At 40.6% G+C, this 23,403-nt stretch overlaps 1 protein-coding gene across 1 annotated transcript; it reads right to left on the minus strand.

Moving 5' to 3' along the window:
* Positions 1–5,854: 5,854 nt before the first annotated feature.
* LOC149683481 (uncharacterized) lies at positions 5,855–7,071 on the minus strand. The gene is made up of 3 exons (XM_089871287.1): positions 7,015–7,071; positions 6,540–6,924; positions 5,855–6,277 (listed from the first exon to the last, which is right to left on the minus strand). The coding sequence occupies exons 1-3, from the start codon at positions 7,069–7,071 to the stop codon at positions 6,195–6,197; spliced, it is 525 nt and encodes a 174-aa protein (XP_089727413.1). The 3' UTR covers positions 5,855–6,194.
* Between the last annotated feature and the right edge of the window lie 16,332 nt (positions 7,072–23,403).

Here is a 23,403-nt window from a genome sequence, read left to right on the forward strand (position 1 = left end):
ATATATATGTTTGAAATGTATAATTTAATTTTAAGAGTGATTGATAATGGAGAGAATTGCATTGTTTTGGAAAAGGTGGCAGCTAACTATTAGGAGAATATTTTAGAAAAGGTGGCAGCTTATTAGTAGGAGAATACTTAGGAAAAGGTGGCAACTAATTAATAGGAGCATATTTTGGAAAAGGTGGCAACGAATTATTGAAACCATTGTTTTGGAAAAGGTGGCAGCTAATTAGTAGGAAAATGTTTTGGAAAAGGTGGCAGCTAATTAGTAGGAGAATGTTTTGGAAAAGGTGGCAGCTAATTAATAGAATATTTAGGAAAAGGTGGCAACTAATTAATACGAGAATATTTTGGAAAAGGTGGCAACGAATTATTGGAACTATTGTTTTGGAAAAGGTGGCAGCTAATTATTAGGAGAATATTTTGGAAAAGGTTGCAGCTAACTATTAGGAGAATATTTTGGAAAAGGTGGCAGGTAATTAGTAGGAGAATGTTTAGGGAAAGGTGGCAGCTAAACTATTAGGAGAATATTTTGGAAAAGGTGGCAGCTAATTAGTAGGAGAATGTTTTGGGAAAGGTGGCAACTAATTAATAGGAGAATATTTTGGAAAAGGTGGCAACGAATTTTTGGAACCATTGTTTTGGAAAAGGTGGCAGCTAAGTATTAGAAGAATATTTTGGAAGAGGTGGCTATTAGTAGGACAATGTTTAGGAAAAGGTGGCAGCTAACTATTAGGAGAATATTTTGGAAAAGGTGGGAGCTAATTAGTAGGAGAATGTTTAGGAAAAGGTGCCAGCAAACTATTAGGAGAATATTTTGGAAAAGGTGGCAGCTAATTAGTAGGAGAATGTTTTGGAAAAGGTGGCAACTAATTAATAGGAGAATATTTTGGTAAAGGTGGCAACGAATTATTGGAACCATTGTTTTGGAAAAGGTGGCAACTAATTAATAGGAGAATATTTTGGTAAAGGTGGCAGCTAATTGTGGGAACCATTGTTTTGGAAAAGGTGGCAGCTAATTGTGGGAACCATTGTTTTGGAAAAGGTGGCAGCTAATTATTAGGAGAATATTTTGGAAAAGGTGGCAGCTAATTAGTAGGAGAATGTTTAGGAAAAGGTGGCAGCTAATTAATAGGATAACAACCTAACCTAACTAAACCTAACCAAACCTACAATTTCCTTCTCTGGGTTTGAACCCGAGCCTCTGAATTAAAAGCCTGATATTCTACCATGCTGCTGCGGTGATTCGAAATCCTCTCAGACATTTAACTAATTCTTTCAAATAAATTCCCATTCAGCAGAGACCCGCCATTGGGCTGGAAATTTAAATATATATATAATATAAAAAACCAAAAAGCGGTTTCGGTCTAATGGGATTCGGTCCAATGGGACTATACCAAATATAGAAGGAGGTAGTGACTGAACTCTGGACCCAAATGTGAACAACATTGATAATCAAATGGGAGGAATAAAAAAGGCCCTAGGAAAAGACAGGGTTGCCACAGTACCTGGAAATCCTGGAAAATCTGGAAAAGTCAGGGTATTTAAAAATGGGCCGAAAAGGTCAGGGAAAAGTCAAGGAATTTTAAAAATTTCAGCAAAGTCAGGGAATTTGATTTTAGTGGGTAAAACTTCTGGGAATAAGTCTTTATTGAAAGAGTAATGAAAGTTTCTCCTCATGCTCTCTCAACACAGAAAACTCTAGATTAATCCTTAAAAATGTCTAGAATTGTTTTTGTAAAGTAAATGCTCTCTTAGGTTGTTATTTATAGTTAAAATGTTTTTTATTTGTTTTTTGTGCAACAAATACATGGGAAAACTTAATGTAGAGAGTTTATTTAATTATAAGCACTTAAAACGTGCTGTAAACATTCACACTTTCGGCCAAAAATGTCAGGGAAAATCTGAGAAAAAGGTCAGGGAAAATCTGAGAAAAAGGTCAGGAAAAATCTGAGAAAAAGGTCAGGGAAAATCTGAGAAAAAGGTCAGGGAAAATCTGAGAAAAAGGTCAGGGAAAATCTGAGAAAAAGGTCAGGGAAAATCTGGGAAAAAGGTCAGGGAAAACCTGGAAAAGTCAGGGAATTTGGTTCTGAAAATTCCGTGGCAACCCTGAAGGAGCTACCATTACGTAGGGCCTAAATTCATGCACCTAGATTAAAGTTTACGCAGATGTGATAATAGGATAATAGGATAATATGGTTAAAACAATACCCGAGTCAAAATGTTCAATAATTTGTTGAAAAGTCCTATTTATTTCGATACCTCGCATAACAGCTGTCTCGTTTTCTCGCTTTCCCGCCCAATAACTAGTGGTAGCTACCGCCCTCTTACCGCTAAATTGATAAACTTACTAATGGCGCGAAATTTGAGTCTTTTTTGGGTTTCATTATGTATTTTAAAGTTAATATTATCCGAACGTAGATTCCTTACACCAGTTTTACTTTTTATTTTTTAGTAAAATAGCTTAAAAAGAATTCTAATTAACCTTGAAACATTTGAATTTTTTCCACTCTAAAATCGAATTCCGAATCGAAACCACAGATCCTATGAAAAACATTAACATGTACAAAAATGGGCCAAGCCTCGCCTCGTGCCCTTTCCGCCGTAAAACGTTCTGAGATCCCATGTTGAGCCAAGTCTGCCTTTTGTTCTCATTCAATCGCCAATTGAACAATTATGTTATAAATTAAGTCCTTTTCCTAATTAATAACCAATATTCTTTGACTATATCATAATTATACATCAAAAATATCGTGGCTTGGCAAGCACAGGTCATCCCCTTCGATTATTTTAAAATCGGCAACGATTTAGTGAATATCCCATCGATTATTTTAAAATCAGCAACGATTTAGTGAATATCCCCTCGACTTCCTTTTAATATTACTTACCTGCGATTGCCAAGTCACGATATTTTTGATACGAACAAAGATGTACAATTATGATAGAGTCAAAGAATATTGGTTATTAATTAGGAAAAGGACTTAATTTATAACATAATTGTTCAATTGGCGATTGAATGAGAACAAAAGGCAGACTTGGCTCTACATGGGATCTCAGAACGTTTTACGGCGGAAAGGGCACGAGGCGAGGCTTGGCCCATTTTTGTACATGTTAATGTTTTTCATAGGATCTCACTTCTTTTTGTAGACCCTCTCGTTATACTTCGGTAGTTATATTAAAACAAGACCCTCTCGTGGTACTTCGTTTGCCAATATAATCGCTAACGTTTGTCCTTATTTACGCTGAATTACCCCTTTCGACCCGCAGAGAATATGTAATAAAGATTGTACGCGATATCCTAATATAAGAATGTAGCATCAGTTATGACACATTTCTTTTAAACTACTACTCTTATTAGCTTTAATATATATTTAACTTTCGGTTAACTTTGGACCATTACGTCCATTCATCAAGAACACACACTATTTCTGTTGAAAAGACGGCAGCGCCATCTAGTTTTAAAATGAAGAACTAAAGAACAATTTTATAAAAATTTCGCGATGTTTTAATTTTTCTGTGCTTTATAAAATAAATGAAAACTAAATCCTGAATTTTAAGTTTCTATCTACCCTAGAAGTACCTTAGAATTTTGATGATCGGTGAGTGAGTGAGTGAGTGACAAAATAAGGTAAATTTCACCTGCGATATTTCGAAAAGTATATAGGGTAGGAACTTGAAATTTGGAAACTATAGCTAGGATTGACAGTCCTCGCGGCAAGCAAAATTTCAGGCTTTTACCTATACCCATCACTAAGTTACAGTGGGCTTAAAAGTGTCGTGAGTTGCTTCGAGAAAAGGGTGTCAATGCTCGAAATATATCAATTTTATAGTGAAAAACGTGATCTATCTAACGATTAAAGGTTTGTTATCGTGGGATTATTTTAACTCTTGCTAAAGCTTATTCCCCGATGGTATTGTATTAAGCAACACCTAAAATTGGCATCAACTTAAGTTGATTAGTCCGAGTTGGTGTGTATATAGGTTCGTATCTTTCATCCACGTATTCCTACAATGTTCATACCATTTTTATCGTAATCCTCAATATTCATTCTACAAATAGAGCCCTTTTAAAAGGAATTTAAGCCGTCCAAAAATTGGCTACTAAATGTTAAAGAAAAAATAGAATCGTTCACATTTACCAGTACCGACCCTAGTTTAATAAATATTATTCTGTAATTTAATTAAGATAAAGTTCTGTAGGTTAAGTTTAAAATGAACCTAATGAGTAAGTTACTGTAGTTTATTACTAGATTGATTTTATTCATAATAGGAGTGCTATTTTATAAACAATGAAAAAAAAAACCCCGAAATGCTAAATTAGCTGGGGTCATCTTATAATGTATATAGTAATACTAATTCTTGTCACTAGAAGGCGGTAAAAACTATATGACTGGGTCATCTTGTTATTAATAAGGATGATTTTGTAGGTTTGTAAGTTTATAAATGAAGACCATAATATAAGGTAAAAAATTATCATTGGCAAAATTTACTCTGATTGTTATAAAACTAATTGCAATTAGCATAAACGAAAAATTATATTATAAAACTAAACAATTTTACAAATAGAAATATCTTTTAAATATCTGTATGGGACTGTGGTATAATCGGGGAAACACGACCTTTATCTACGACGATCTGGAATGTTTTGGTCTGTTCTATTGTAATTAAAATGTGATTAGGTAGGTTACGTATTTGGGGTCCAATAAGTACCTTCACTGATTGCAAATCTATAGGAGAACAAAGGCTGGGACCACTCCGGAGACCAGTTTATTATTTAGGACACTAGGGGGGTCACTGGTCCCAAGGACTAGTTTAAAAATTATCCTTATTTCTAAGTCTGGTGTACAGTATCCCCTCTTACAAGAGAGCGCCTAGAGAGAGAGAGATACACCGTCTACACCCCTTTCTAACGGCACAGGTCTATTGCATTACTGAGGCGTCATCAAGAATGAGATTGTGTAAAGTGTGTAACCGATTATCCGTATATACCCCCCACCCCGGCCCTTACCTCTCGCAGTATCATATTGAGGCGTATTGATAATAATAAAGCCGTGGAATCTTGCAAAACTAATTAGCTAAAGGGTAATGGATTACTTTTGGTTACTATCCATTGGAAAAACGTACAAAAGGAAATCACAATATTTTCAAACAATTGCACAATTTTTATTTTATGTTGTATTCTTGGTACATAAGAAAGGCGTATTGATAATAATAAAGCCGTGTATTGCTGCAAAACTAATTAGCTAAAGGGTAATGGATTACTTTTGGTATTATCATAAGTTTATCATGCCTCTAAGTACACAAATATGGGTTACAACTGGGCATCATCTGCAGGCTACTGTGACGTCAGAACTCGTATAGCGCTAAGATCCGAAGAGAGAAAACTTTGAAATTTCTGTCGCGGTGCAGCCACCAAGCGGGCGAGACGATTACTAAATTGGTCTCATGAAAACAATCATCCCATGGAATAAAGGAGATTTTTACGTTTCGTATAGGCAGGCATTGGAGGGGGGGGGGAACGAATTTTACTTAAGCAACCCCAAAATCCCTCTCTCTCGTGAGATAGAGGCGGTTTCAGTCCTGAAACAAGGGATAAAAGAAACGCTAGGCTAGGCGTACAATTTTGTATTGAAGTTGAGGTGATAAATGATACGGAGAGTATAGGGTTTCATTAAAGGGAGCCAGACAAACACTATTGCCATAAGAGTAGCAGCCATTTCTCTACTTAGAGGCATGATAAACTTATGGTATTATGCAATGGAAAAACGTAAAAAAAGGAAATCACAATATTTTCAAACAATTGCACAACTTTTATTTCCCGTTATATTCTCGGTACATAAGAATGTCTGCTACGTGTTTAATGGTAAGGCAGCTTCTTCTGGCGCGCATTAAGAAACCTGCGATTGAGAACATTCGTTCAACATCCGCAGAGGCTGGCGGCACCGCCAAGAATCTTCTCGCCAGAATAGCAAGCGTTGGAAATCCCTACTCATGGCCTCTCCAATAGTCTAAGGCAATGTCAGCCTGTAGACATCTTGGCTGCGTAAGGTATTTTTCCAATTCTCCCATTGGACTCCGTTCATTGCAAGGTACGGTGGCTTCAAGGTCCAACCTATTAAAGGGCGAGTATGCCTTTGGTTCTGGGTCACACCTTTGGGGAGGATCCTGCGCCGCTTCGAGGATTACACTCTCTCAAATTACAACATGTGCGCGAGCTTTTGTTACGCACTTGAAGTTGGGATACAAATGTTTCCATTCTGGTTGTGTATAAGAACCTTAAGATTTGAAATATTAGTATAAACATGACTTATATCCATGTCGTAAATTTATTTTATTAATGTTAATTATGAACATGGAATTGTATTATTGACGTGTCTTTAATCAAAGTGAATCAAATTAAATATTATTTTTAGCAAAATTTAATTCTTCAAAGTTGGAAAAGCAACAAATCAAAATTTTACCATAATAAGATCTGATCTCTGCCTAATGATGTTCGATATTCATAATAAACATGTTCATATGGATAATGATACTTACTCTCAAAAAGTATGTTTTTCTGGGTTGGATCGAGGAGAGAGGCCATTACGTAAAATGGGTCCTCCAACGTTGAAGTAAACCGTTTTTGGAGGTTTTCCAGGACTCCGATCTTTAAATCGTTGAATTTTTTCGTTTCCACCCTGAAAACGTCCTGGAAAACCGTCAAAAGAGCCCCTATGACGCTAGAAGATAGTGGACCACTCTTCTGAAAGCAGTCAGTTGCGACCTTTAAAGGTCTCAGAATCTCGAGGAGTTCCTTTGCGTCCTCTACGTCCTCTTCCGTTGGCAAAGGAAAGTCTATTTTGGCTGGACTTTTGGGGTCTTTTTTGGCTTTATTCAAAGCGTAAATCATGGCTTCCAACATATTATCTTGGAATATATTTGTCTATTGTTGAAAATATTCTCTATGAGAACTTGCTTGTCTAATTTTTCAGAAGTTCTTTCTAGAAAATATGGACCCTTAAAATAAACTTACCTTCGTGAATCGTTCCAATCCCCGAAAAACAGCGCTCCAGCGAACACCCCCTATCATTTTTAAGTCAATGCCGCCACTTGTTGATTTTAACTCCTCTGTCCATTTTGGCGTTTGCGAAAAAAGTTTATCCAGTTTTGGAGATTTTCAAGTAGCTCTTTCGAGCTGTTATTGGCGTTAATGGCATCGTTTACAACTAATTGCAGGGAGTGTGCTATGCACCCTTTTCTCTCCCAACCGTCGTCATCCAACGTCGCGTTTAGCGTTTGGTCTTCCTCTTCCTCTTTAGAATCCGAATCTTCCGCGCCGAAAATTGTCGCCAACGGATTCCAGGCTGGGATAAAAATACAATGTGCACAACGTGAAATATCTATTAGCGGTGCAAAATTATTATGATTAAAGGGCGCCACAAAAGACTTGCTGGGTAAAAATATTCACCGGCCCACAAAGAGAATACCGCAAGTCTCGGTGGCTCCCCTTTAGGTTGTATATAAACAAATTGAATAAAAATTCCAGTTTTTGTTTACCTTCGTCGAGTTTGATATCAGAATCTGTTTCTGATTCACTGCTTTGAATGTTTAACTATGGAGACTGGTCTTAAAATTAGAGGAAGAATCGTTAAAAAAAATCACTTCATTTTCCACTTCATCCTCCCTTTACGGAGCCGCGCTTATTACAGAAACGGCGAAAGTTTGTATTCTGAAACTATTAAATTAACATACCTTCAAATGGCGCTCGAAGTTATTTGCGCACTCCGCCGAAATTAAACCTCTTGGCCCAAGATGTCCAACGCAGTACTTGCATTTCAAAGTAAATTTCTTTGTAGCTACTCCAACGGATTTTTCGAAACTCCCAACGTAGTTAAAATGTTCTTGTATGTTTTTCTTGCCAAAATTCCCTTATTGGAATTTCTCCAAAAATTCCCCATTATAAATTAAATTATTGGGGTTGCTTCCGTCACCCTCCTCTACGTCCGCTGAAGAGTCGAAGCATTGGCTACCATCAATAGAACTAGGGGTGGTGGTGGTAGACCGTGCCTTTTCAATTGGAGATGAACAATCGCTTAAGATTAGGTTACAAAGCAAAATTTCGATTTTGTTAATTGTTATACAACTTATTTATAATGAAAAGAAAAAAAACTTACGAATCATTCATCTTAATCCGAAATTATTTTCGTATTAAAAACGCTTGGGTAATTGTAATTGATAACTAAGTAACGCGGAGTCTGAGAGCCCGAGTGATCCTGTACTTAAAGGAGAACGTCGAGAAATGATATGACCAAAGGACGCGGATAAATATAAGGACTTGAAATGAGAACGTCGAGAAATGATATGACCAGGAGTACGCCAGTTTAAAGTTTTAAAACCCATGTCACTAAAATCCTTTAGAATTTCAACTAATACGATTAAATGTAACCGTGTCGATTTTTTTTTCTACCAACCCTTTAAAAATAAATTTGTAAAGCGCAAAGAACTTTAACCTTTCGTAAAGGGAAGCCTATAGGGTAAGAAAAATAACCACAAAGCTTCCCTTGACCTGTTTTTATTTTGTCGCCATCTATGATGGGACAAAATATTACGGACATCCATTTATGAGACACAAAACGGAAAATTAGCTCCGCCTTCGTCGTCGCATTTTTTCGTCGTCAGCTCCGCCTTCGTCGTCGTCTCGCCTTCGCTCTCTTTAAACTACTCCAGAGCAATGAGATAGAATATATATATGAAACCTAGAGTCACAACGTGAGATCTCGAGATCGACGTTTCGCAATACACCTTTTATCGAGCATGAATCTTTATCAAATACGGGTGGCGCCACCCTAAGAACTTTTTTATTAACGTCTGCTGCTATAATCTGTGTAACAAGCTGTCAAGATAGTTTTTAAACGTGTTAAATAAAATAAGCATACGCGAGTATTTGAATTGTAACTCTATCTCTCTCATAGAGATCTATCTCATTGCTCCAGAGTCGCATTGTAGCCGTAACAGGCTGAGAAATAAGGATTTTTTTGCTGAGCGCGTGATCGAGTTGGCTTCGTTTGATTTTTGCACATAACGACTTCTAAAGCCTTCCGTTAACGGTAATCAAACTTAATTTTCAGTGATTTAAACTATTTTTCGTGTTATCGCCGTCTTTTGGTTTTACCTACTGGCAGCGTTTTGCCATAGGTCTTGGAAAAGCTCTTATTGTTTGTTCCTCGGGACTCATGACGGGGCTTTTCTATAACTGTGTTTGAGACCTTACTTAAAATACCTCAACTCTCATGTTTTCGCTGTTATTCTTTGAATTTCGGTAATTAAACGTGCGGACTCGACATTTTTTGTTGCTCACTGCATTCCGCTAACGGTGTTTAATTTTTTAATTCGGTTTCATCGTTATTTTTAATTCGGTTTCATCGTTATTTGGCTCATTTTCGCCGAAAGTGACGCTGTAACGCCGACGGGGATATTGCCTAGTCCTTGTCTCAGACCGTCCTAAAAAGTTTAAAATTCATTATGCCGTCTGCTAAACACTATGATCTCATTTAAATTGTGCGGAAACGTGTTTTAAACTAATATGGGTCATTCCAAGGACACGTGTCTTTTGTGTGACCTCTTTATGTTCGGCTCCCTGTCATTGTAACCGTAACAGGCTGAGAAATAAGGATTTTTTGGGGTTTGTTGTATCTCGGCTTTTGTTGAGGAGATATTCTTTATACGATTTCAATATTAATTAGCAATGTTACTGTATATGAGTAAGGCATTAATTATACAGTGCCTAAATATAGTTTTTGTAATAATTATCCTTTGCTATTATATCAATATGGAGTTCATTATACATTGCTAAAATACATTAGAAAGCGCGACAAAATTGTAAGGGTTTCCTTGGAACTCTTGTTCGATGATATCTTTAAATAAATCGCAATGGTCACGGAGAAGCCTGTGAAGGTGAAAGAGAAGGCTTCTAGAGGACTATAGCAAAACACCCCAAAAAACCACACCGTCACTGGCACTTTTACCTTTCGTAAAGGGAAGCTTTGGTTACCCCTCCAATTTTGTAAAGCCAACGAGTTTGGTCGAGGTAAAAACGCGTGAAACGCTCCCTAGATGCTAAACAAGTCACGCAAGTTACTATTTTCGTATTAGCTAGGTGTGGTTGGGGGTGGGAGTACATTATAACTAAGTACTCATGGTTTCTAACTCTATATGGCCCAACGATTGAGGTAGAATACTTTCTTACGCTACCTAGTTAATATATACACAAAACACAAAGACACATAACATTATAAGAACGCTTTATGCTATGACTTTCTTCTAATGTAGCGAATAACAGATGTAATTTCATGAATACATTATTCATTCATGTACGAATTTCTTTTTTATATTAAAACTGACAGAAAGTAACCAAGAATGTTTGAAAATCTTTAACTAGTCAGTAGCCAGCCCCTCATATACAGGCAGAGGAATAATTCATATAATCGCTTGTCAGTGATTGTTGAAAGAGAGTGGTTATTCCGAGGTGTCGTACGCATACAAATGTTTTTACGGGATTTCAGAATCTTGTTCTGATTTGGAATTCCAAGAACTGATTTCGGGAATGATTGAGCAATCGAAGGTTATTTTGAAAATTATAAAGTGAATTTCGCGATTGATTTCTTGGTTTCGAAGTAATTTGGTGTTCGTAGAGTGATTTTCAAGATTTTAAATCAATTTTGGATTTTTAAATGGATTTCAGGGTTTCTTATTGATTTTCGTGTTTAGGTAGTAGTTTAAATATTCGAGCTTAAAATGTGTTAAAACTGCAGAAGGCACTTCTACATTGAAAAAAGGAAATAAAAAATTAATGAAGCTACTAATTTTATATTGAAATGAAATTGTTTCATACAATAATAAACGTTTGGAAAATTGGAGCGAATCACCCCTCGACGCGCTATATTCAATACCGCTAAAATGGCAACCCTTAATTATACACGTCGTGAAAATTAAAAATATGTTATAAATTTCATTGAAATGCGCAATAAAATAAAATATATTTAAATAGAAAATGTCACTAAAATCCTTTAGAATTTCAACAAATAGGATAAAATGTAACCGTGTCGATTTTTTTTCTACCAACCCTTTAAAAACAAATTTGTTAAGCGTAAATAACTTTAACCTTTCTTAAAGGGAAGCCTAGGGTAAGATAAATTACCACAAAGCTTCTCTCGACCTGCTTTTCGATGTTATCGTAAAATAAATCGCAATGGTCACGGAGAAGCCTGTGAAGGTGAGAGAGATGGCTTCAAGTGGAAAATACCAAAAACCCCAAAAAACCACACCGTCATTGGTCCAGTCTCCATCATCTCTTACACTTTCCAGCCATCTCATTGGCCCTAAAAAACCGTTTTCAAGTCGTTGAAAACCTATAAATAGGAAACTACTCTCCTTTATGTTCACTTCTCAGTTTTCAGATTACTTGTAAACGCAATGGTTAACTACTCAAAATATAAACCTTAGTGTTCGGGTACAAAATTAGTTACTGGTTTCGTACTTCGTGGTTCGGAATTTCGGATTCAGGTTACTTGTAAAAGTAATTGTAAACTACTTTAAACATAAACCTTAGTTTTCAGCCACAGAATTATCTTCCGTTTTCTCGGTTTGGAACTCGGGACTTCGCGTTAATAGCTAAGAGCGTTAGACAATATAGTAGTGATCGTGGAAGTTTTGCGTGGTTCGTTCGGCTGTTTGAAAACTTAAGCGTCACTGGTTTCTTCAAGTTCCACTTCGTTCATTTGCTGGAAATAATAATACCAGAATTAAAGTAAGTGAATTTCAATAATTTATTTTTCCCTACATCATTACTGACGTGATAGAATCCCATCTAAAAACCTGTCTTTTAAACTCTTTGCCCGGCTGTGCTAAGCTAAATAATGAAACATCTTTAATTAATATCTGAAGGGTCTGTCAAAAATTAAGGGACTCCTTTGGCTAATAGAAGGGTTGACCAAATATCATATTAGAGAGGTTGAGCTAATATCGTATCAAAGAAGTTAAGTAGTGATCGAGCGGGAGAGATTATTTATTCTAAATATCTGGAACCCTTTTCTTTAGCTTGCGTGCTTCAAATATGAAGGGGGAGATAACTGTATTTCTAATATTTATAGCACAATAGTAATTCTGTTGAATATATAGAGTACTATTATAATTCTAGTATGAATATCGTTCTATAGTAATTCTAGTATACATATTTATAGTACTATAGCATATCGTATTTTAGTAATAATTTATGTAATATATGGTATTTTAGTATTTATTTAATATAATATAATATTTGACATTTTAGTATTCATATAATATATGGTACTTTAGTATTCATATAATATATGGTACTTTAGTATTCATATAATATATGGTACTTTAGTATTCATATAATATATGGTATTTTAGTATTCATATAATATTGGTATTTTAGTATTCATGTGATATATGGTAATTTAGTATTTATATAATATATCGTACAAAAACGAGTTTTGCTTAAAAAACCGCATTTATACAAAATCCATGGCGAAAAAAACTACACTTTTTCAAACCCACAAAGGGTCAGAAATGAATATATATATTTCATATAAAGTTTTACGAGAACAGATTCTATACGATTTCATACATGAAAATCTGAGGTCTCTTTATTTTTTTATATCGGTTTTAATTGTGAAATTTCAAATTGCAATACCTATATTAATTTCTATTTGAACAAGATGATCCAAGGGCTGGCCCTTAATACTAGTTTTACACAACGTGGATCCTTATATAGTTCACCTCCCTTAGGTATACACCCTTTCGACGGGAAACGGGGGTAGGCAACCCTTAGTATCGGGAGATACAAGGGGGTTGCTCCAGTGCCGTGTTTGCACACTCTCAGATCCAAAACGCCTACAGCGCAGGCTCTAAAAAGCGAGATGGAAGGCAGAGTTTCACCTCCGCGTCTTTCCTTCTTAGACTCGTCATGAGGGTGTATAGTTAGAAACATCGTACAACAATTTTTATGTTGTTTTATTCTTCCATCAAAAAGCCATCGAAATTTAAATTATATCTTCCTTACCTCTTTCTCTCTCTCTCTCCCCCTCTCAGTCTCTCATACATACTGAACTTTCACCTATTCGCTTCGAATACTAATTAAGTCACTGTTTTATATTTATATACATTATACATCTATAGATAGTTTTCACACATGGAGGATTCAAATCATTTTCACCAGGAAGCCGGGCTATCTGGAGGACAAAAGCAGACGAGTTTTTGTCCGCCAGTTAGCCCGGCCTCTTGGTGTAAATGGTATGAATCCTCCATGTGTGAAAACTATCTATTTTAAATTTCTAAATTCTACACGCACTTTAAATTATAGCTTAACCATTTTAAAAATATAATGAGAACAATTGTTTTCAATTAACTGATCGGTAAACTGTGCGAAAGCAACCCATGTAATTGTAAAAACTGGCAGTTTACTTCAAAAATAAAAGTAGTTAATCAATCTCCCCTCTCAGTCTCTCTCTCTCTCTCTCTGGTGATAATTGATAGGGGGTTTAAAGTCCATAGATCCGATGCCTCAGAACCAAATGCGAGAGAACCTCATGGATATATCATTCACCCCACGATACGATTTGAACAGCACTTGGATCAGGCTAACCGTGTCAATATAGAACAAGACGGCCCAAGGGCTCGTAATAGTAGCCATATCGTACGAGTGAATAGCCCCTCTATACCCTACCCTAATGATTGGATAACCCCTCTATACGACACCCTAATGAGTGAATAGCGCTATCTTTTTCAATGCTTAAATGATTTACCGTGCATAAAATCAGAGTGAATAGCCCCTCGATTCCCTACTCTAAACAGTGATTAAATTATAACCGTATAAATTTACTTATGCTGTAATTCTAATATTCCGGCGAATCGAAGAACAGATAGTTTTTAGTGATAATCCCCTCGATGAGTTTACAACATAGACTTATGCCGATGCACACTTATCGCATCTTATAAATTTCTAACAAGGACTTATGCCCAGAAACTTTTGAAAGAGAAAGTTTAGTTATAGTGATTACGCATTTTAGTGATTATCCCCTCGAATTACCTTTAGCAATGCTAAAATGATCAAACGCATAACGCTCATTTAACACTATGTTAGCTCTATCTAAACCCACATTTGAATTAACCGCCAAAACGTTCCAGTCAAACATAACATAGATGACGATAGCTACCGAACGAGAACGAAAAACGGGGAAAATCGTTATCTATTTAATTAGCACATACATAAAAAGAAAATAAATATAAAAACCCCAAACATACAAATTTATAAGTATCCGACTCCACAGATAAAAATTCAAAAGTTTCCGACCCCACAGATTAAGAGGTACCCCACCCCACATCACCCCGACATTTTAGAGATAAGAATAAATAATAAAAAACTCGGATTTTCTCTCAAGTCTCTATGGTTCATTGGTAGAGTGGCTGTTTACTACGCCAGCGACTCGGGTTCGAATTCCGGGTCTGACCCGAAAAACTTTTAATTAAAATTAAATCTTTAACCGAGCCCAGTAACCCCTATGGGTGGGTTGTGGTAATATAAAGTTCCTTTTAAGCTAAAATCTGACGATAACGAAGCGACAACCCCGGCCACTACTACTACTACGGACGGCTCGGGTCAAACAAAGAGGCTATCGTATACTACGATATGGCTAAAAAAGTAGTATATGGATACGACATAGAGTGGGAGACTATCGGTCTGTATGTAGGATCGCGCGGAACGATTTCAAAATTTTTTGTTGATTTCGTGCGGAAGTTTAACCTGCAAAAGACTTTAAATAACGAAGTGGCCACATCAGTTGTGCGTGACTCTGTGAATATATTGAACTTTCATTTTTTCGCCTCGAATACGAATTAAGATACTGTTTTATATACTATATATCTATTTTAAACTCTAAACTTTACACGTTTTTTTTAAATTACAGCTTAAAGATTTTAAAAGAATATGACAAAAATGTTATCAATTAACTGAAAGGTTCACTGTGCGAAAGCAACCCATGTTATTGTATACATTGGCAGTTCTACTTCAAAATAAAAGTAGCTCATCATCTCTCTCTCTCTGTCTCTCTCTCTCTCTCTCTCATTTCGAGTGTGAGTGAGTGTTTTTTTCAGTGCGCTTTTTTGCGGCTTTTTCGATAGTTATTAGTTCGATTTATGTGCGGTTTTTTACGCACCTGGTTTTTTAAAGGACTGCCCGAAAGGTATTTTGCCTTTTTTTGACTTTATTTTACCGGTTTTGTCGCTTTTTGAGTGATTTAGTCGGTTCAGCGCCCTTTGGGCCTCGGCCTCCCACGCGGCCGGTAATTTTCCTTGTTGATCATGGATGGCGCGCTCTTTCCTTCGGCGTCGCCGGAAACATCGATAACTGAAGCCTCGGCTTCCCTAAAACGCTGCGCTTCGCTGCCTAGCGTTGCCTCTCCGCCTCTCCCGGGAACCACCGCTGCCTCGCCCGCCGGCTCAACGGCGGCTACCGTCACCTCGGCCTCGCTCACTGGTTCAACGGCTAACTCTTCCCTCCCACCGCATACCTTCTCATTCACCGTTAAGGATGACAGTTGGGAAAGAGCTCTTTCTGTGCTTCCCAACACCGAGCTACAATCGAGGAGTTCCTCGTTGCCATTACGTCCATCGTACCTGCTAAAAACGTCACTGACATCTACCGTGAAAACGGCCAGGTTTTTGTCTACTTTTCGGACAAATCTTGGGCCCTTCAATTAATTGCGGACGGCCTTGCCTTTCGTAATGCTAGGTTGGATTGTTTCCCTCTTGGGGTTGCCCCCAAGAAGGTTACGCTCTCTGGTGTGTTACCTGCGGTTTCTGATGACCATCACATTATGGCACCGTTCAGGGCAAGATCCGCAGCCTTACTGCTGCGGTTACGCTACCTGATTTTCGGCATATTCGTTGCGCGCGCCGTGAAGCCAACGTTTTGTTTGCTTCGGATGACGCGCTCCGAAAATTACCACCTTACATAACGATCCTAGTCAATAACGTGCGTCACACGATTAGCGCAAACCAACCAGTGCGATGTAACGCCTGTGGTATCACTGGACACATTAACCGAAATTACCCTTCAAAACAAGCAACTCCTACAACTACGCCTGCCTCTCCCGCTACAACAACTTCGTCTACCGTTTCCGCTCCCTCCGTGACGGTCACGATGGCCTCTTCCACATCAGCTTTTGCTACGACGCCTACCCAAGTCATTGTCCCCATTTCAACTGCTAACCATGCCCCTGTCGCCATGGATGTTACCGTTTCTGAAAGGTCTTCGTCCGCACTTTCCAATGACAAACCGCCCCCTAACGATTCCAACATCCCGTTGGAAACTGATTCGGACTATACCACCGATGGTGATGAGGTCACTGACTTTGATAATGATCCCTCCGTCAAGACGGTTACTAGTTAGCGCAAGAAGCGTCTTGCGAAGCGAAAATTAGACATTACACCAATGTCTGCTCCTTCCCGTCCAGCCCCTCGCGCCAAGAAACAGCGTCAAGCGTCTCAGTCGCGCTATTCCTACGACCCCGCCGCAAACACTTGGTCCGACTTTAAAGGGCCTTTCCCGGCCATTTTCCCTATTGACGCCGTTGTGTCCTTTATCGCTGAAGCCCTCAACGCCCCTACCGACGTCGTTCGCCAAATTTGCCAACGCTACGCCACAGACGAACCCTCCCTCCTATCACTCGCTCGTCAAGTTTTAGTGGTGGGTTTGACTGATCCTGCTATAAAAGCAATCGCGTCTGAGTCGTTACGTAAGAACACTCGCAACGCGTATTATCGACTCTCAGGCGCAATTAAGCGTCTCGCTTCCACGATCGCGGTTCCTGATGGCACCGTTACAAATTAATTCCCAGTTTTATGAATTATTCACTCCTAAGTTTTAACGTGCGCGGTGTTGGTACGGACATCACTACCATTCGGACCCGTGATTTCGTCAATCGTTTTTACCCTCGGTCGTTTGTCTACAGGAGACGAACGTCTCTGACGCTTTCTCTCGGTCGTATATTTGGACCACATGGAATTATGTTTTTTTTCACTCTACCGGTACTTCCCCCCGGGGCACTGGGGTTGCTGTGGCCTTGACCCCTGCCCTCAAGGACACAGTTTTAGATACGAAATCCTTCAATGGCCATGCGCTGTATTTAAAACTACCCGCTCATAATTTTTCGTCACCGACCCCCGTTCATCTATTTAACGTATACCTCTCCGCTAGTAGTGACACCTCAGCGCTTGACACTATCGCGTTTGTGCGCGACATTTTACAATCACTTGATCCTGAGGACACCGTTGTCCTAGCTGGTGATTATAACTGTTGCCTTCACCCCGATTTTGACCGTAACAACTGTATGGAAAATCGTTTCGCTTTAAGCGGAGCCCTGCGCGCTCTTGTGCAGTATTTTAACCTATCTGACGCGTATACTACGCTACACCATACGACGCCAAGTTACACGTGGCGCGCGCGTAATCATGGCAAACTCATTTCGGCCCGACTTGGTCGCGTATATTTCCGAGCTCCCCTGAAACTCAAAGCAGTCCGTCATATTCCGAGCTTCTTCTCGGATCATGATGCAGTTTTTTATGATTTTTTTTGAACCGATATTTGTACCGCGCTCCCCTCCCTTCTGGAGGATTCCTTTTAATGCCTTAGATGAATTATCTTTTGTCGACGCTATGCGTGGCCATCTCCGGTCTCTGATTGATGTCAAACCTCCGCGGCTCCCTGTGGTGCCGTGGTGGTTTGACGTCGTTAAGCCTGAGATAAAGCGTTTTAGCGTTCTTTTTTGGCACTGTAAGAAGGTATCTGATAACCAGGAACTTTTACGTTTAGAATCGTTAGTGGCCACCTCTGATCCCGACTCATTGGAGAGACGGGTCCATGTTGAAAGCGTCACCGCGTTTTTGATGCAGCAATCCGCCACCTCCCTTTTGCATGCTCGCGCATCCCACTTCCGATCCGTCGATACGCCCTCGCGAGAATTTTACCGTATGGAGAAACGAGCCGTTTCGGCTACAGTTATGTCGGGCCTCTATGATCCCTCTGGCATTTTGTTGGAGGATCCCGAGTCTATCCGTGATACTGTCATTAACTTTTATGGTAATCTATATTCTCCTAAAAACACCCCTTTTGACCATAGGGCTTTCTCTGAATTAACTGATGGCATTCCCGTTTTATCCCCTGAGAAGGCTGATATTTTTAAGGAAGAATTATCCATGCTCGAGGTCACCTCCGCTCTAAAGCGTTTGTCTCGCGGGAAGGCCAGCGTTCGTGACGGCATCCTCGTGGAATTTTATCTGACCTATTGGCCGTTGTTGGGAGAGGTCCTACATTTGGTCTTCCGCGAACTTCCTCGACATCCTGACTACTGGGGTCGCTTCGCTGATTCGGTGGTCTCCCTGCTCCCCAAGACCGCGAACCTGCTGGATCTCGCGAATTGGCGCAATGTGTGGCCGATTATAAAATTTTTGCAAGGGTTTTAGCTTCCCGATTAAACGAGGTCGTCGGCGAACTTGTCCACGAGGACCAAACCTACTCTATCCCTGGCAGAATGATCTATGATACCCTGACCATCCTTCGCGATGGTATTGCCCTAGCCAATGCGGGCGATGAGCCTCTGGCTCTCGTCAGCGTTGACTTTCGCAAGGCTTTCGATATGGTTGGTCACGAGTATTTGTTTACCATTCTGTCACGTTATGGGTTTCCTCCGGAATTTTTACGGCATATACGAATCTTATATTGTGATTCTCACTTCCGTGTCAAAGTTAACAACACCCTTACCAGTACTATCCCCTTTGCCCGTGGCATTCGGCAAGGGTGTCCACAATCCGGTTTACTTTTCGTGTTATGCATGGAACCCCTTCAAAATTTACTCCGCCGTAATATCCCTCGTCCTCACGTCCCTGCTCATTATTCTGCAGTTACAGCCGCCTTTCGTCGATGACCTTACGTCATTAATCCGTAATGAACAGGATTTTACAATCCTTGATCGTTGCCTCGCCTTATACTCTCGTGTTTCGGGGGCTATTATTAATTATGACAAGTCGTTTATTCTCTGGTGCGGGGCCTGGTGTAAAAAAACCCCCACCCTTCATTTACCGATCCCATCCCGGACTGATGGTGGCAAATTTCTAGGGGTTTACCTGGGAAATTCCGACAACTTCCTACACCATAATTGGCCTGACCTTTCAGCCCGTCTGGCGGGTGTGTTAGGAAAATGGCAACGGTATCGCCATTTATGTTCCCTCACTGGTAGGGTTTTGCTGGCTAACCAACTCGCGGCCTCCGTTTTGTGGCATCGCCTCAAGGTGCTTAATCCCCCCATTACCGTTATCACGGCTTGGCAATCTAGTATTGTTAATTTTATATGGTCAGGAATCCACTGGGCGCCGTCCCGGTCGCTTTACCCTCTCCGTTGTCATGGCGGGCTCGGTCTCGTCCATGTTCAAAGCAAAATTGACGCTTTCCGAGCGGTTTCGGTATACCGACTTTTAGTTTTGCACCAAAATCCTTTATCTCACGCGCTTTTCAGGAAATTCTTCCCACAGATTCCCCACATTTCACATTGCTTATTTGATACATCTTACACTAACACCCGAATACCGTTCTACGCAAGCGCAATTCACTCCTGGTTTATGATAAACCCTAAGGTCTCCCCGTTACTCTCCTCTAGAGATGCCTTTCTAGGGATTCATTAGTTTCCTCACCGTTTATCACTACCGTCAACGGTCACCGCCTCACACCAGATTTGTTTGGTTGCCTCGCGAGCATTCGTGTACGGGTTCTGGGGGACCTTTTGGACGACCGAGGACGGTGGCGCCCCCAAGGTGCTCTGCTCTCTGGTCGCCCCCCCCCCCGTCTCGCGCGACCATCGCTTGTATCCGCCAGGTAATCAGTTCGTGTATTCACTCATTCCCAGCCATTTTTACTGCTCGAGGCCTCAATCCCACTGCTCAGTTTACCCCTCATGGTGGTTTGAGCCTGTATTCAACGTATCGTTTTGGTAATTCTGAGCGAAAGCTTATGATTACCAATTCCGTTACGACCTCGGCGCTCTACACATTAGTTGTCTCAAACCGCTTCTCTCCCACGCAACTAGTCAGTCCCCCGGTTACCACCCTCGTTCCGTCCCTTCAATGGTAGAATGGTCGTCTACTTTCTCCATTGAATTATGACAAGTCGTTTATTCTCTGGTGCGGGGCCTGGTGTAAAAAACCCCCCACCCTACATTTACCGATCCCATCCCGGACTGATGGTGGCAAATTTCTACGGGTTTACCTGGGAAATTCCGACAACTTCCTACACCATAATTGGCCTGACCTTTCAGCCCGTCTGGCGGGTGTGTTAGGAAAATGGCAACGGTATCGCCATTTATGTTCCCTCACTGGTAGGGTTTTGCTGGCTAACCAACTCGCGGCCTCCGTTTTGTGGCATCGCCTCAAGGTGCTTAATCCCCCCATTACCGTTATCACGGCTTGGCAATCTAGTATTGTTAATTTTATATGGTCAGGAATCCACTGGGCGCCGTCCCGGTCGCTTTACCCTCTCCGTTGTCATGGCGGGCTCGGTCTCGTCCATGTTCAAAGCAAAATTGACGCTTTCCGAGCGGTTTCGGTATACCGACTTTTAGTTTTGCACCAAAATCCTTTATCTCACGCGCTTTTCAGGAAATTCTTCCCACAGATTCCCCACATTTCACATTGCTTATTTGATACATCTTACACTAACACCCGAATACCGTTCTACGCAAGCGCAATTCACTCCTGGTTTATGATAAACCCTAAGGTCTCCCCGTTACTCTCCTCTAGAGATGCCTTTCTAGGGATTCATTAGTTTCCTCACCGTTTATCACTACCGTCAACGGTCACCGCCTCACACCAGATTTGTTTGGTTGCCTCGCGAGCATTCGTGTACGGGTTCTGGGGGACCTTTTGGACGACCGAGGACGGTGGCGCCCCCAAGGTGCTCTGCTCTCTGGTCGCCCCCCCCCCGTCTCGCGCGACCATCGCTTGTATCCGCCAGGTAATCAGTTCGTGTATTCACTCATTCCCAGCCATTTTTACTGCTCGAGGCCTCAATCCCACTGCTCAGTTTACCCCTCATGGTGGTTTGAGCCTGTATTCAACGTATCGTTTTGGTAATTCTGAGCGAAAGCTTATGATTACCAATTCCGTTACGACCTCGGCGCTCTACACATTAGTTGTCTCAAACCGCTTCTCTCCCACGCAACTAGTCAGTCCCCCGGTTACCACCCTCGTTCCGTCCCTTCAATGGTAGAATGGTCGTCTACTTTCTCCATTGAATTATGACAAGTCGTTTATTCTCTGGTGCGGGGCCTGGTGTAAAAAACCCCCCACCCTACATTTACCGATCCCATCCCGGACTGATGGTGGCAAATTTCTAGGGGTTTACCTGGGAAATTCCGACAACTTCCTACACCATAATTGGCCTGACCTTTCAGCCCGTCTGGCGGGTGTGTTAGGAAAATGGCAACGGTATCGCCATTTATGTTCCCTCACTGGTAGGGTTTTGCTGGCTAACCAACTCGCGGCCTCCGTTTTGTGGCATCGCCTCAAGGTGCTTAATCCCCCCATTACCGTTATCACGGCTTGGCAATCTAGTATTGTTAATTTTATATGGTCAGGAATCCACTGGGCGCCGTCCCGGTCGCTTTACCCTCTCCGTTGTCATGGCGGGCTCGGTCTCGTCCATGTTCAAAGCAAAATTGACGCTTTCCGAGCGGTTTCGGTATACCGACTTTTAGTTTTGCACCAAAATCCTTTATCTCACGCGCTTTTCAGGAAATTCTTCCCACAGATTCCCCACATTTCACATTGCTTATTTGATACATCTTACACTAACACCCGAATACCGTTCTACGCAAGCGCAATTCACTCCTGGTTTATGATAAACCCTAAGGTCTCCCCGTTACTCTCCTCTAGAGATGCCTTTCTAGGGATTCATTAGTTTCCTCACCGTTTATCACTACCGTCAACGGTCACCGCCTCACACCAGATTTGTTTGGTTGCCTCGCGAGCATTCGTGTACGGGTTCTGGGGGACCTTTTGGACGACCGAGGACGGTGGCGCCCCCAAGGTGCTCTGCTCTCTGGTCGCCCCCCCCCGTCTCGCGCGACCATCGCTTGTATCCGCCAGGTAATCAGTTCGTGTATTCACTCATTCCCAGCCATTTTTACTGCTCGAGGCCTCAATCCCACTGCTCAGTTTACCCCTCATGGTGGTTTGAGCCTGTATTCAACGTATCGTTTTGGTAATTCTGAGCGAAAGCTTATGATTACCAATTCCGTTACGACCTCGGCGCTCTACACATTAGTTGTCTCAAACCGCTTCTCTCCCACGCAACTAGTCAGTCCCCCGGATACCACCCTCGTTCCGTCCCTTCAATGGTAGAATGGTCGTCTACTTTCTCCATTGAACAGTCGGGCCGAACTCTGTGCCCGTAGGCGCGCCCTTCATGGCTCTCTCCCGCATCCCACGCGTCTCTCCCACATTGTCCTTTTCATGGACAACAGGTTTTGCCCGTTCTGTCTTGCGCCGGGCTCATTTCTCCATATGTATTATTTTTGCCCTTATCTTACATCCGTTTTGAAACTTATAAATGACCGCCTTTTCCGATGGAAAGGCCACCGTCATCCACCAGAACATTTTTGGTCTTTGGTCGCTTCCCCAGGGAAAGATCATACCATTTGCAATTTCGCGTTTGTCATTACCCTGGTTGTTTTAACTGAGATTTATGCCGATGTCTCTCAAATCGCGTTGTCGGCCTATCCCTTCACTCATTACGTCAACCGAGCCATTTCCCAAATTATTAACCGGATTGCTGCCCGTTTTAGGGCGGAACGATCACGTGTTGCGTCCGCCACTGACTTAGACCGCTTTATTTTACGTTGGGGTTTTGAACGTGAACCACAATGGTTTTGACCCCTTAATTACCAGTTTTTATTTTCTAGTAACCCTGGTTATCACTGCCATATCTTTCTGTTTAACTTGTTTTTTGTGTTTATATTTTTTTGACAGATATATTTTGTTTTTCTGGCGTATTTTTTTTTGTATATCTATAAGATTCGCAAACCATAATTTCTTGTTTTTATTAACCTGTTTTAATGATTTTTGCCTAATGACTTGATGTTCTTGTTTCTGGTTAATGACAATATATAATGTGCCATAATAACTCTACTCGATAATAAACTAACCAGTTTGAAAAACAAAAAAACTCTCTCTCTCTCTTTCTCTCTCTCTTTCTCTTTCTCTCTCTTTCTTTCTCTTTCTTTCTCTTTTTTCTCTCTTTCTCTCTTTCTCTCTTTATTAACAGTTGTTCTTTCCATGTATAATTTCTATTTCC

The sequence above is a fragment of the Phalangium opilio genome, unplaced genomic scaffold (genome assembly GCF_054372755.1).
Source record: "Phalangium opilio isolate 3A_F unplaced genomic scaffold, DU_Popi_V2 ptg000037l_1, whole genome shotgun sequence".
NCBI lineage: Eukaryota > Metazoa > Arthropoda > Arachnida > Opiliones > Phalangiidae > Phalangium > Phalangium opilio.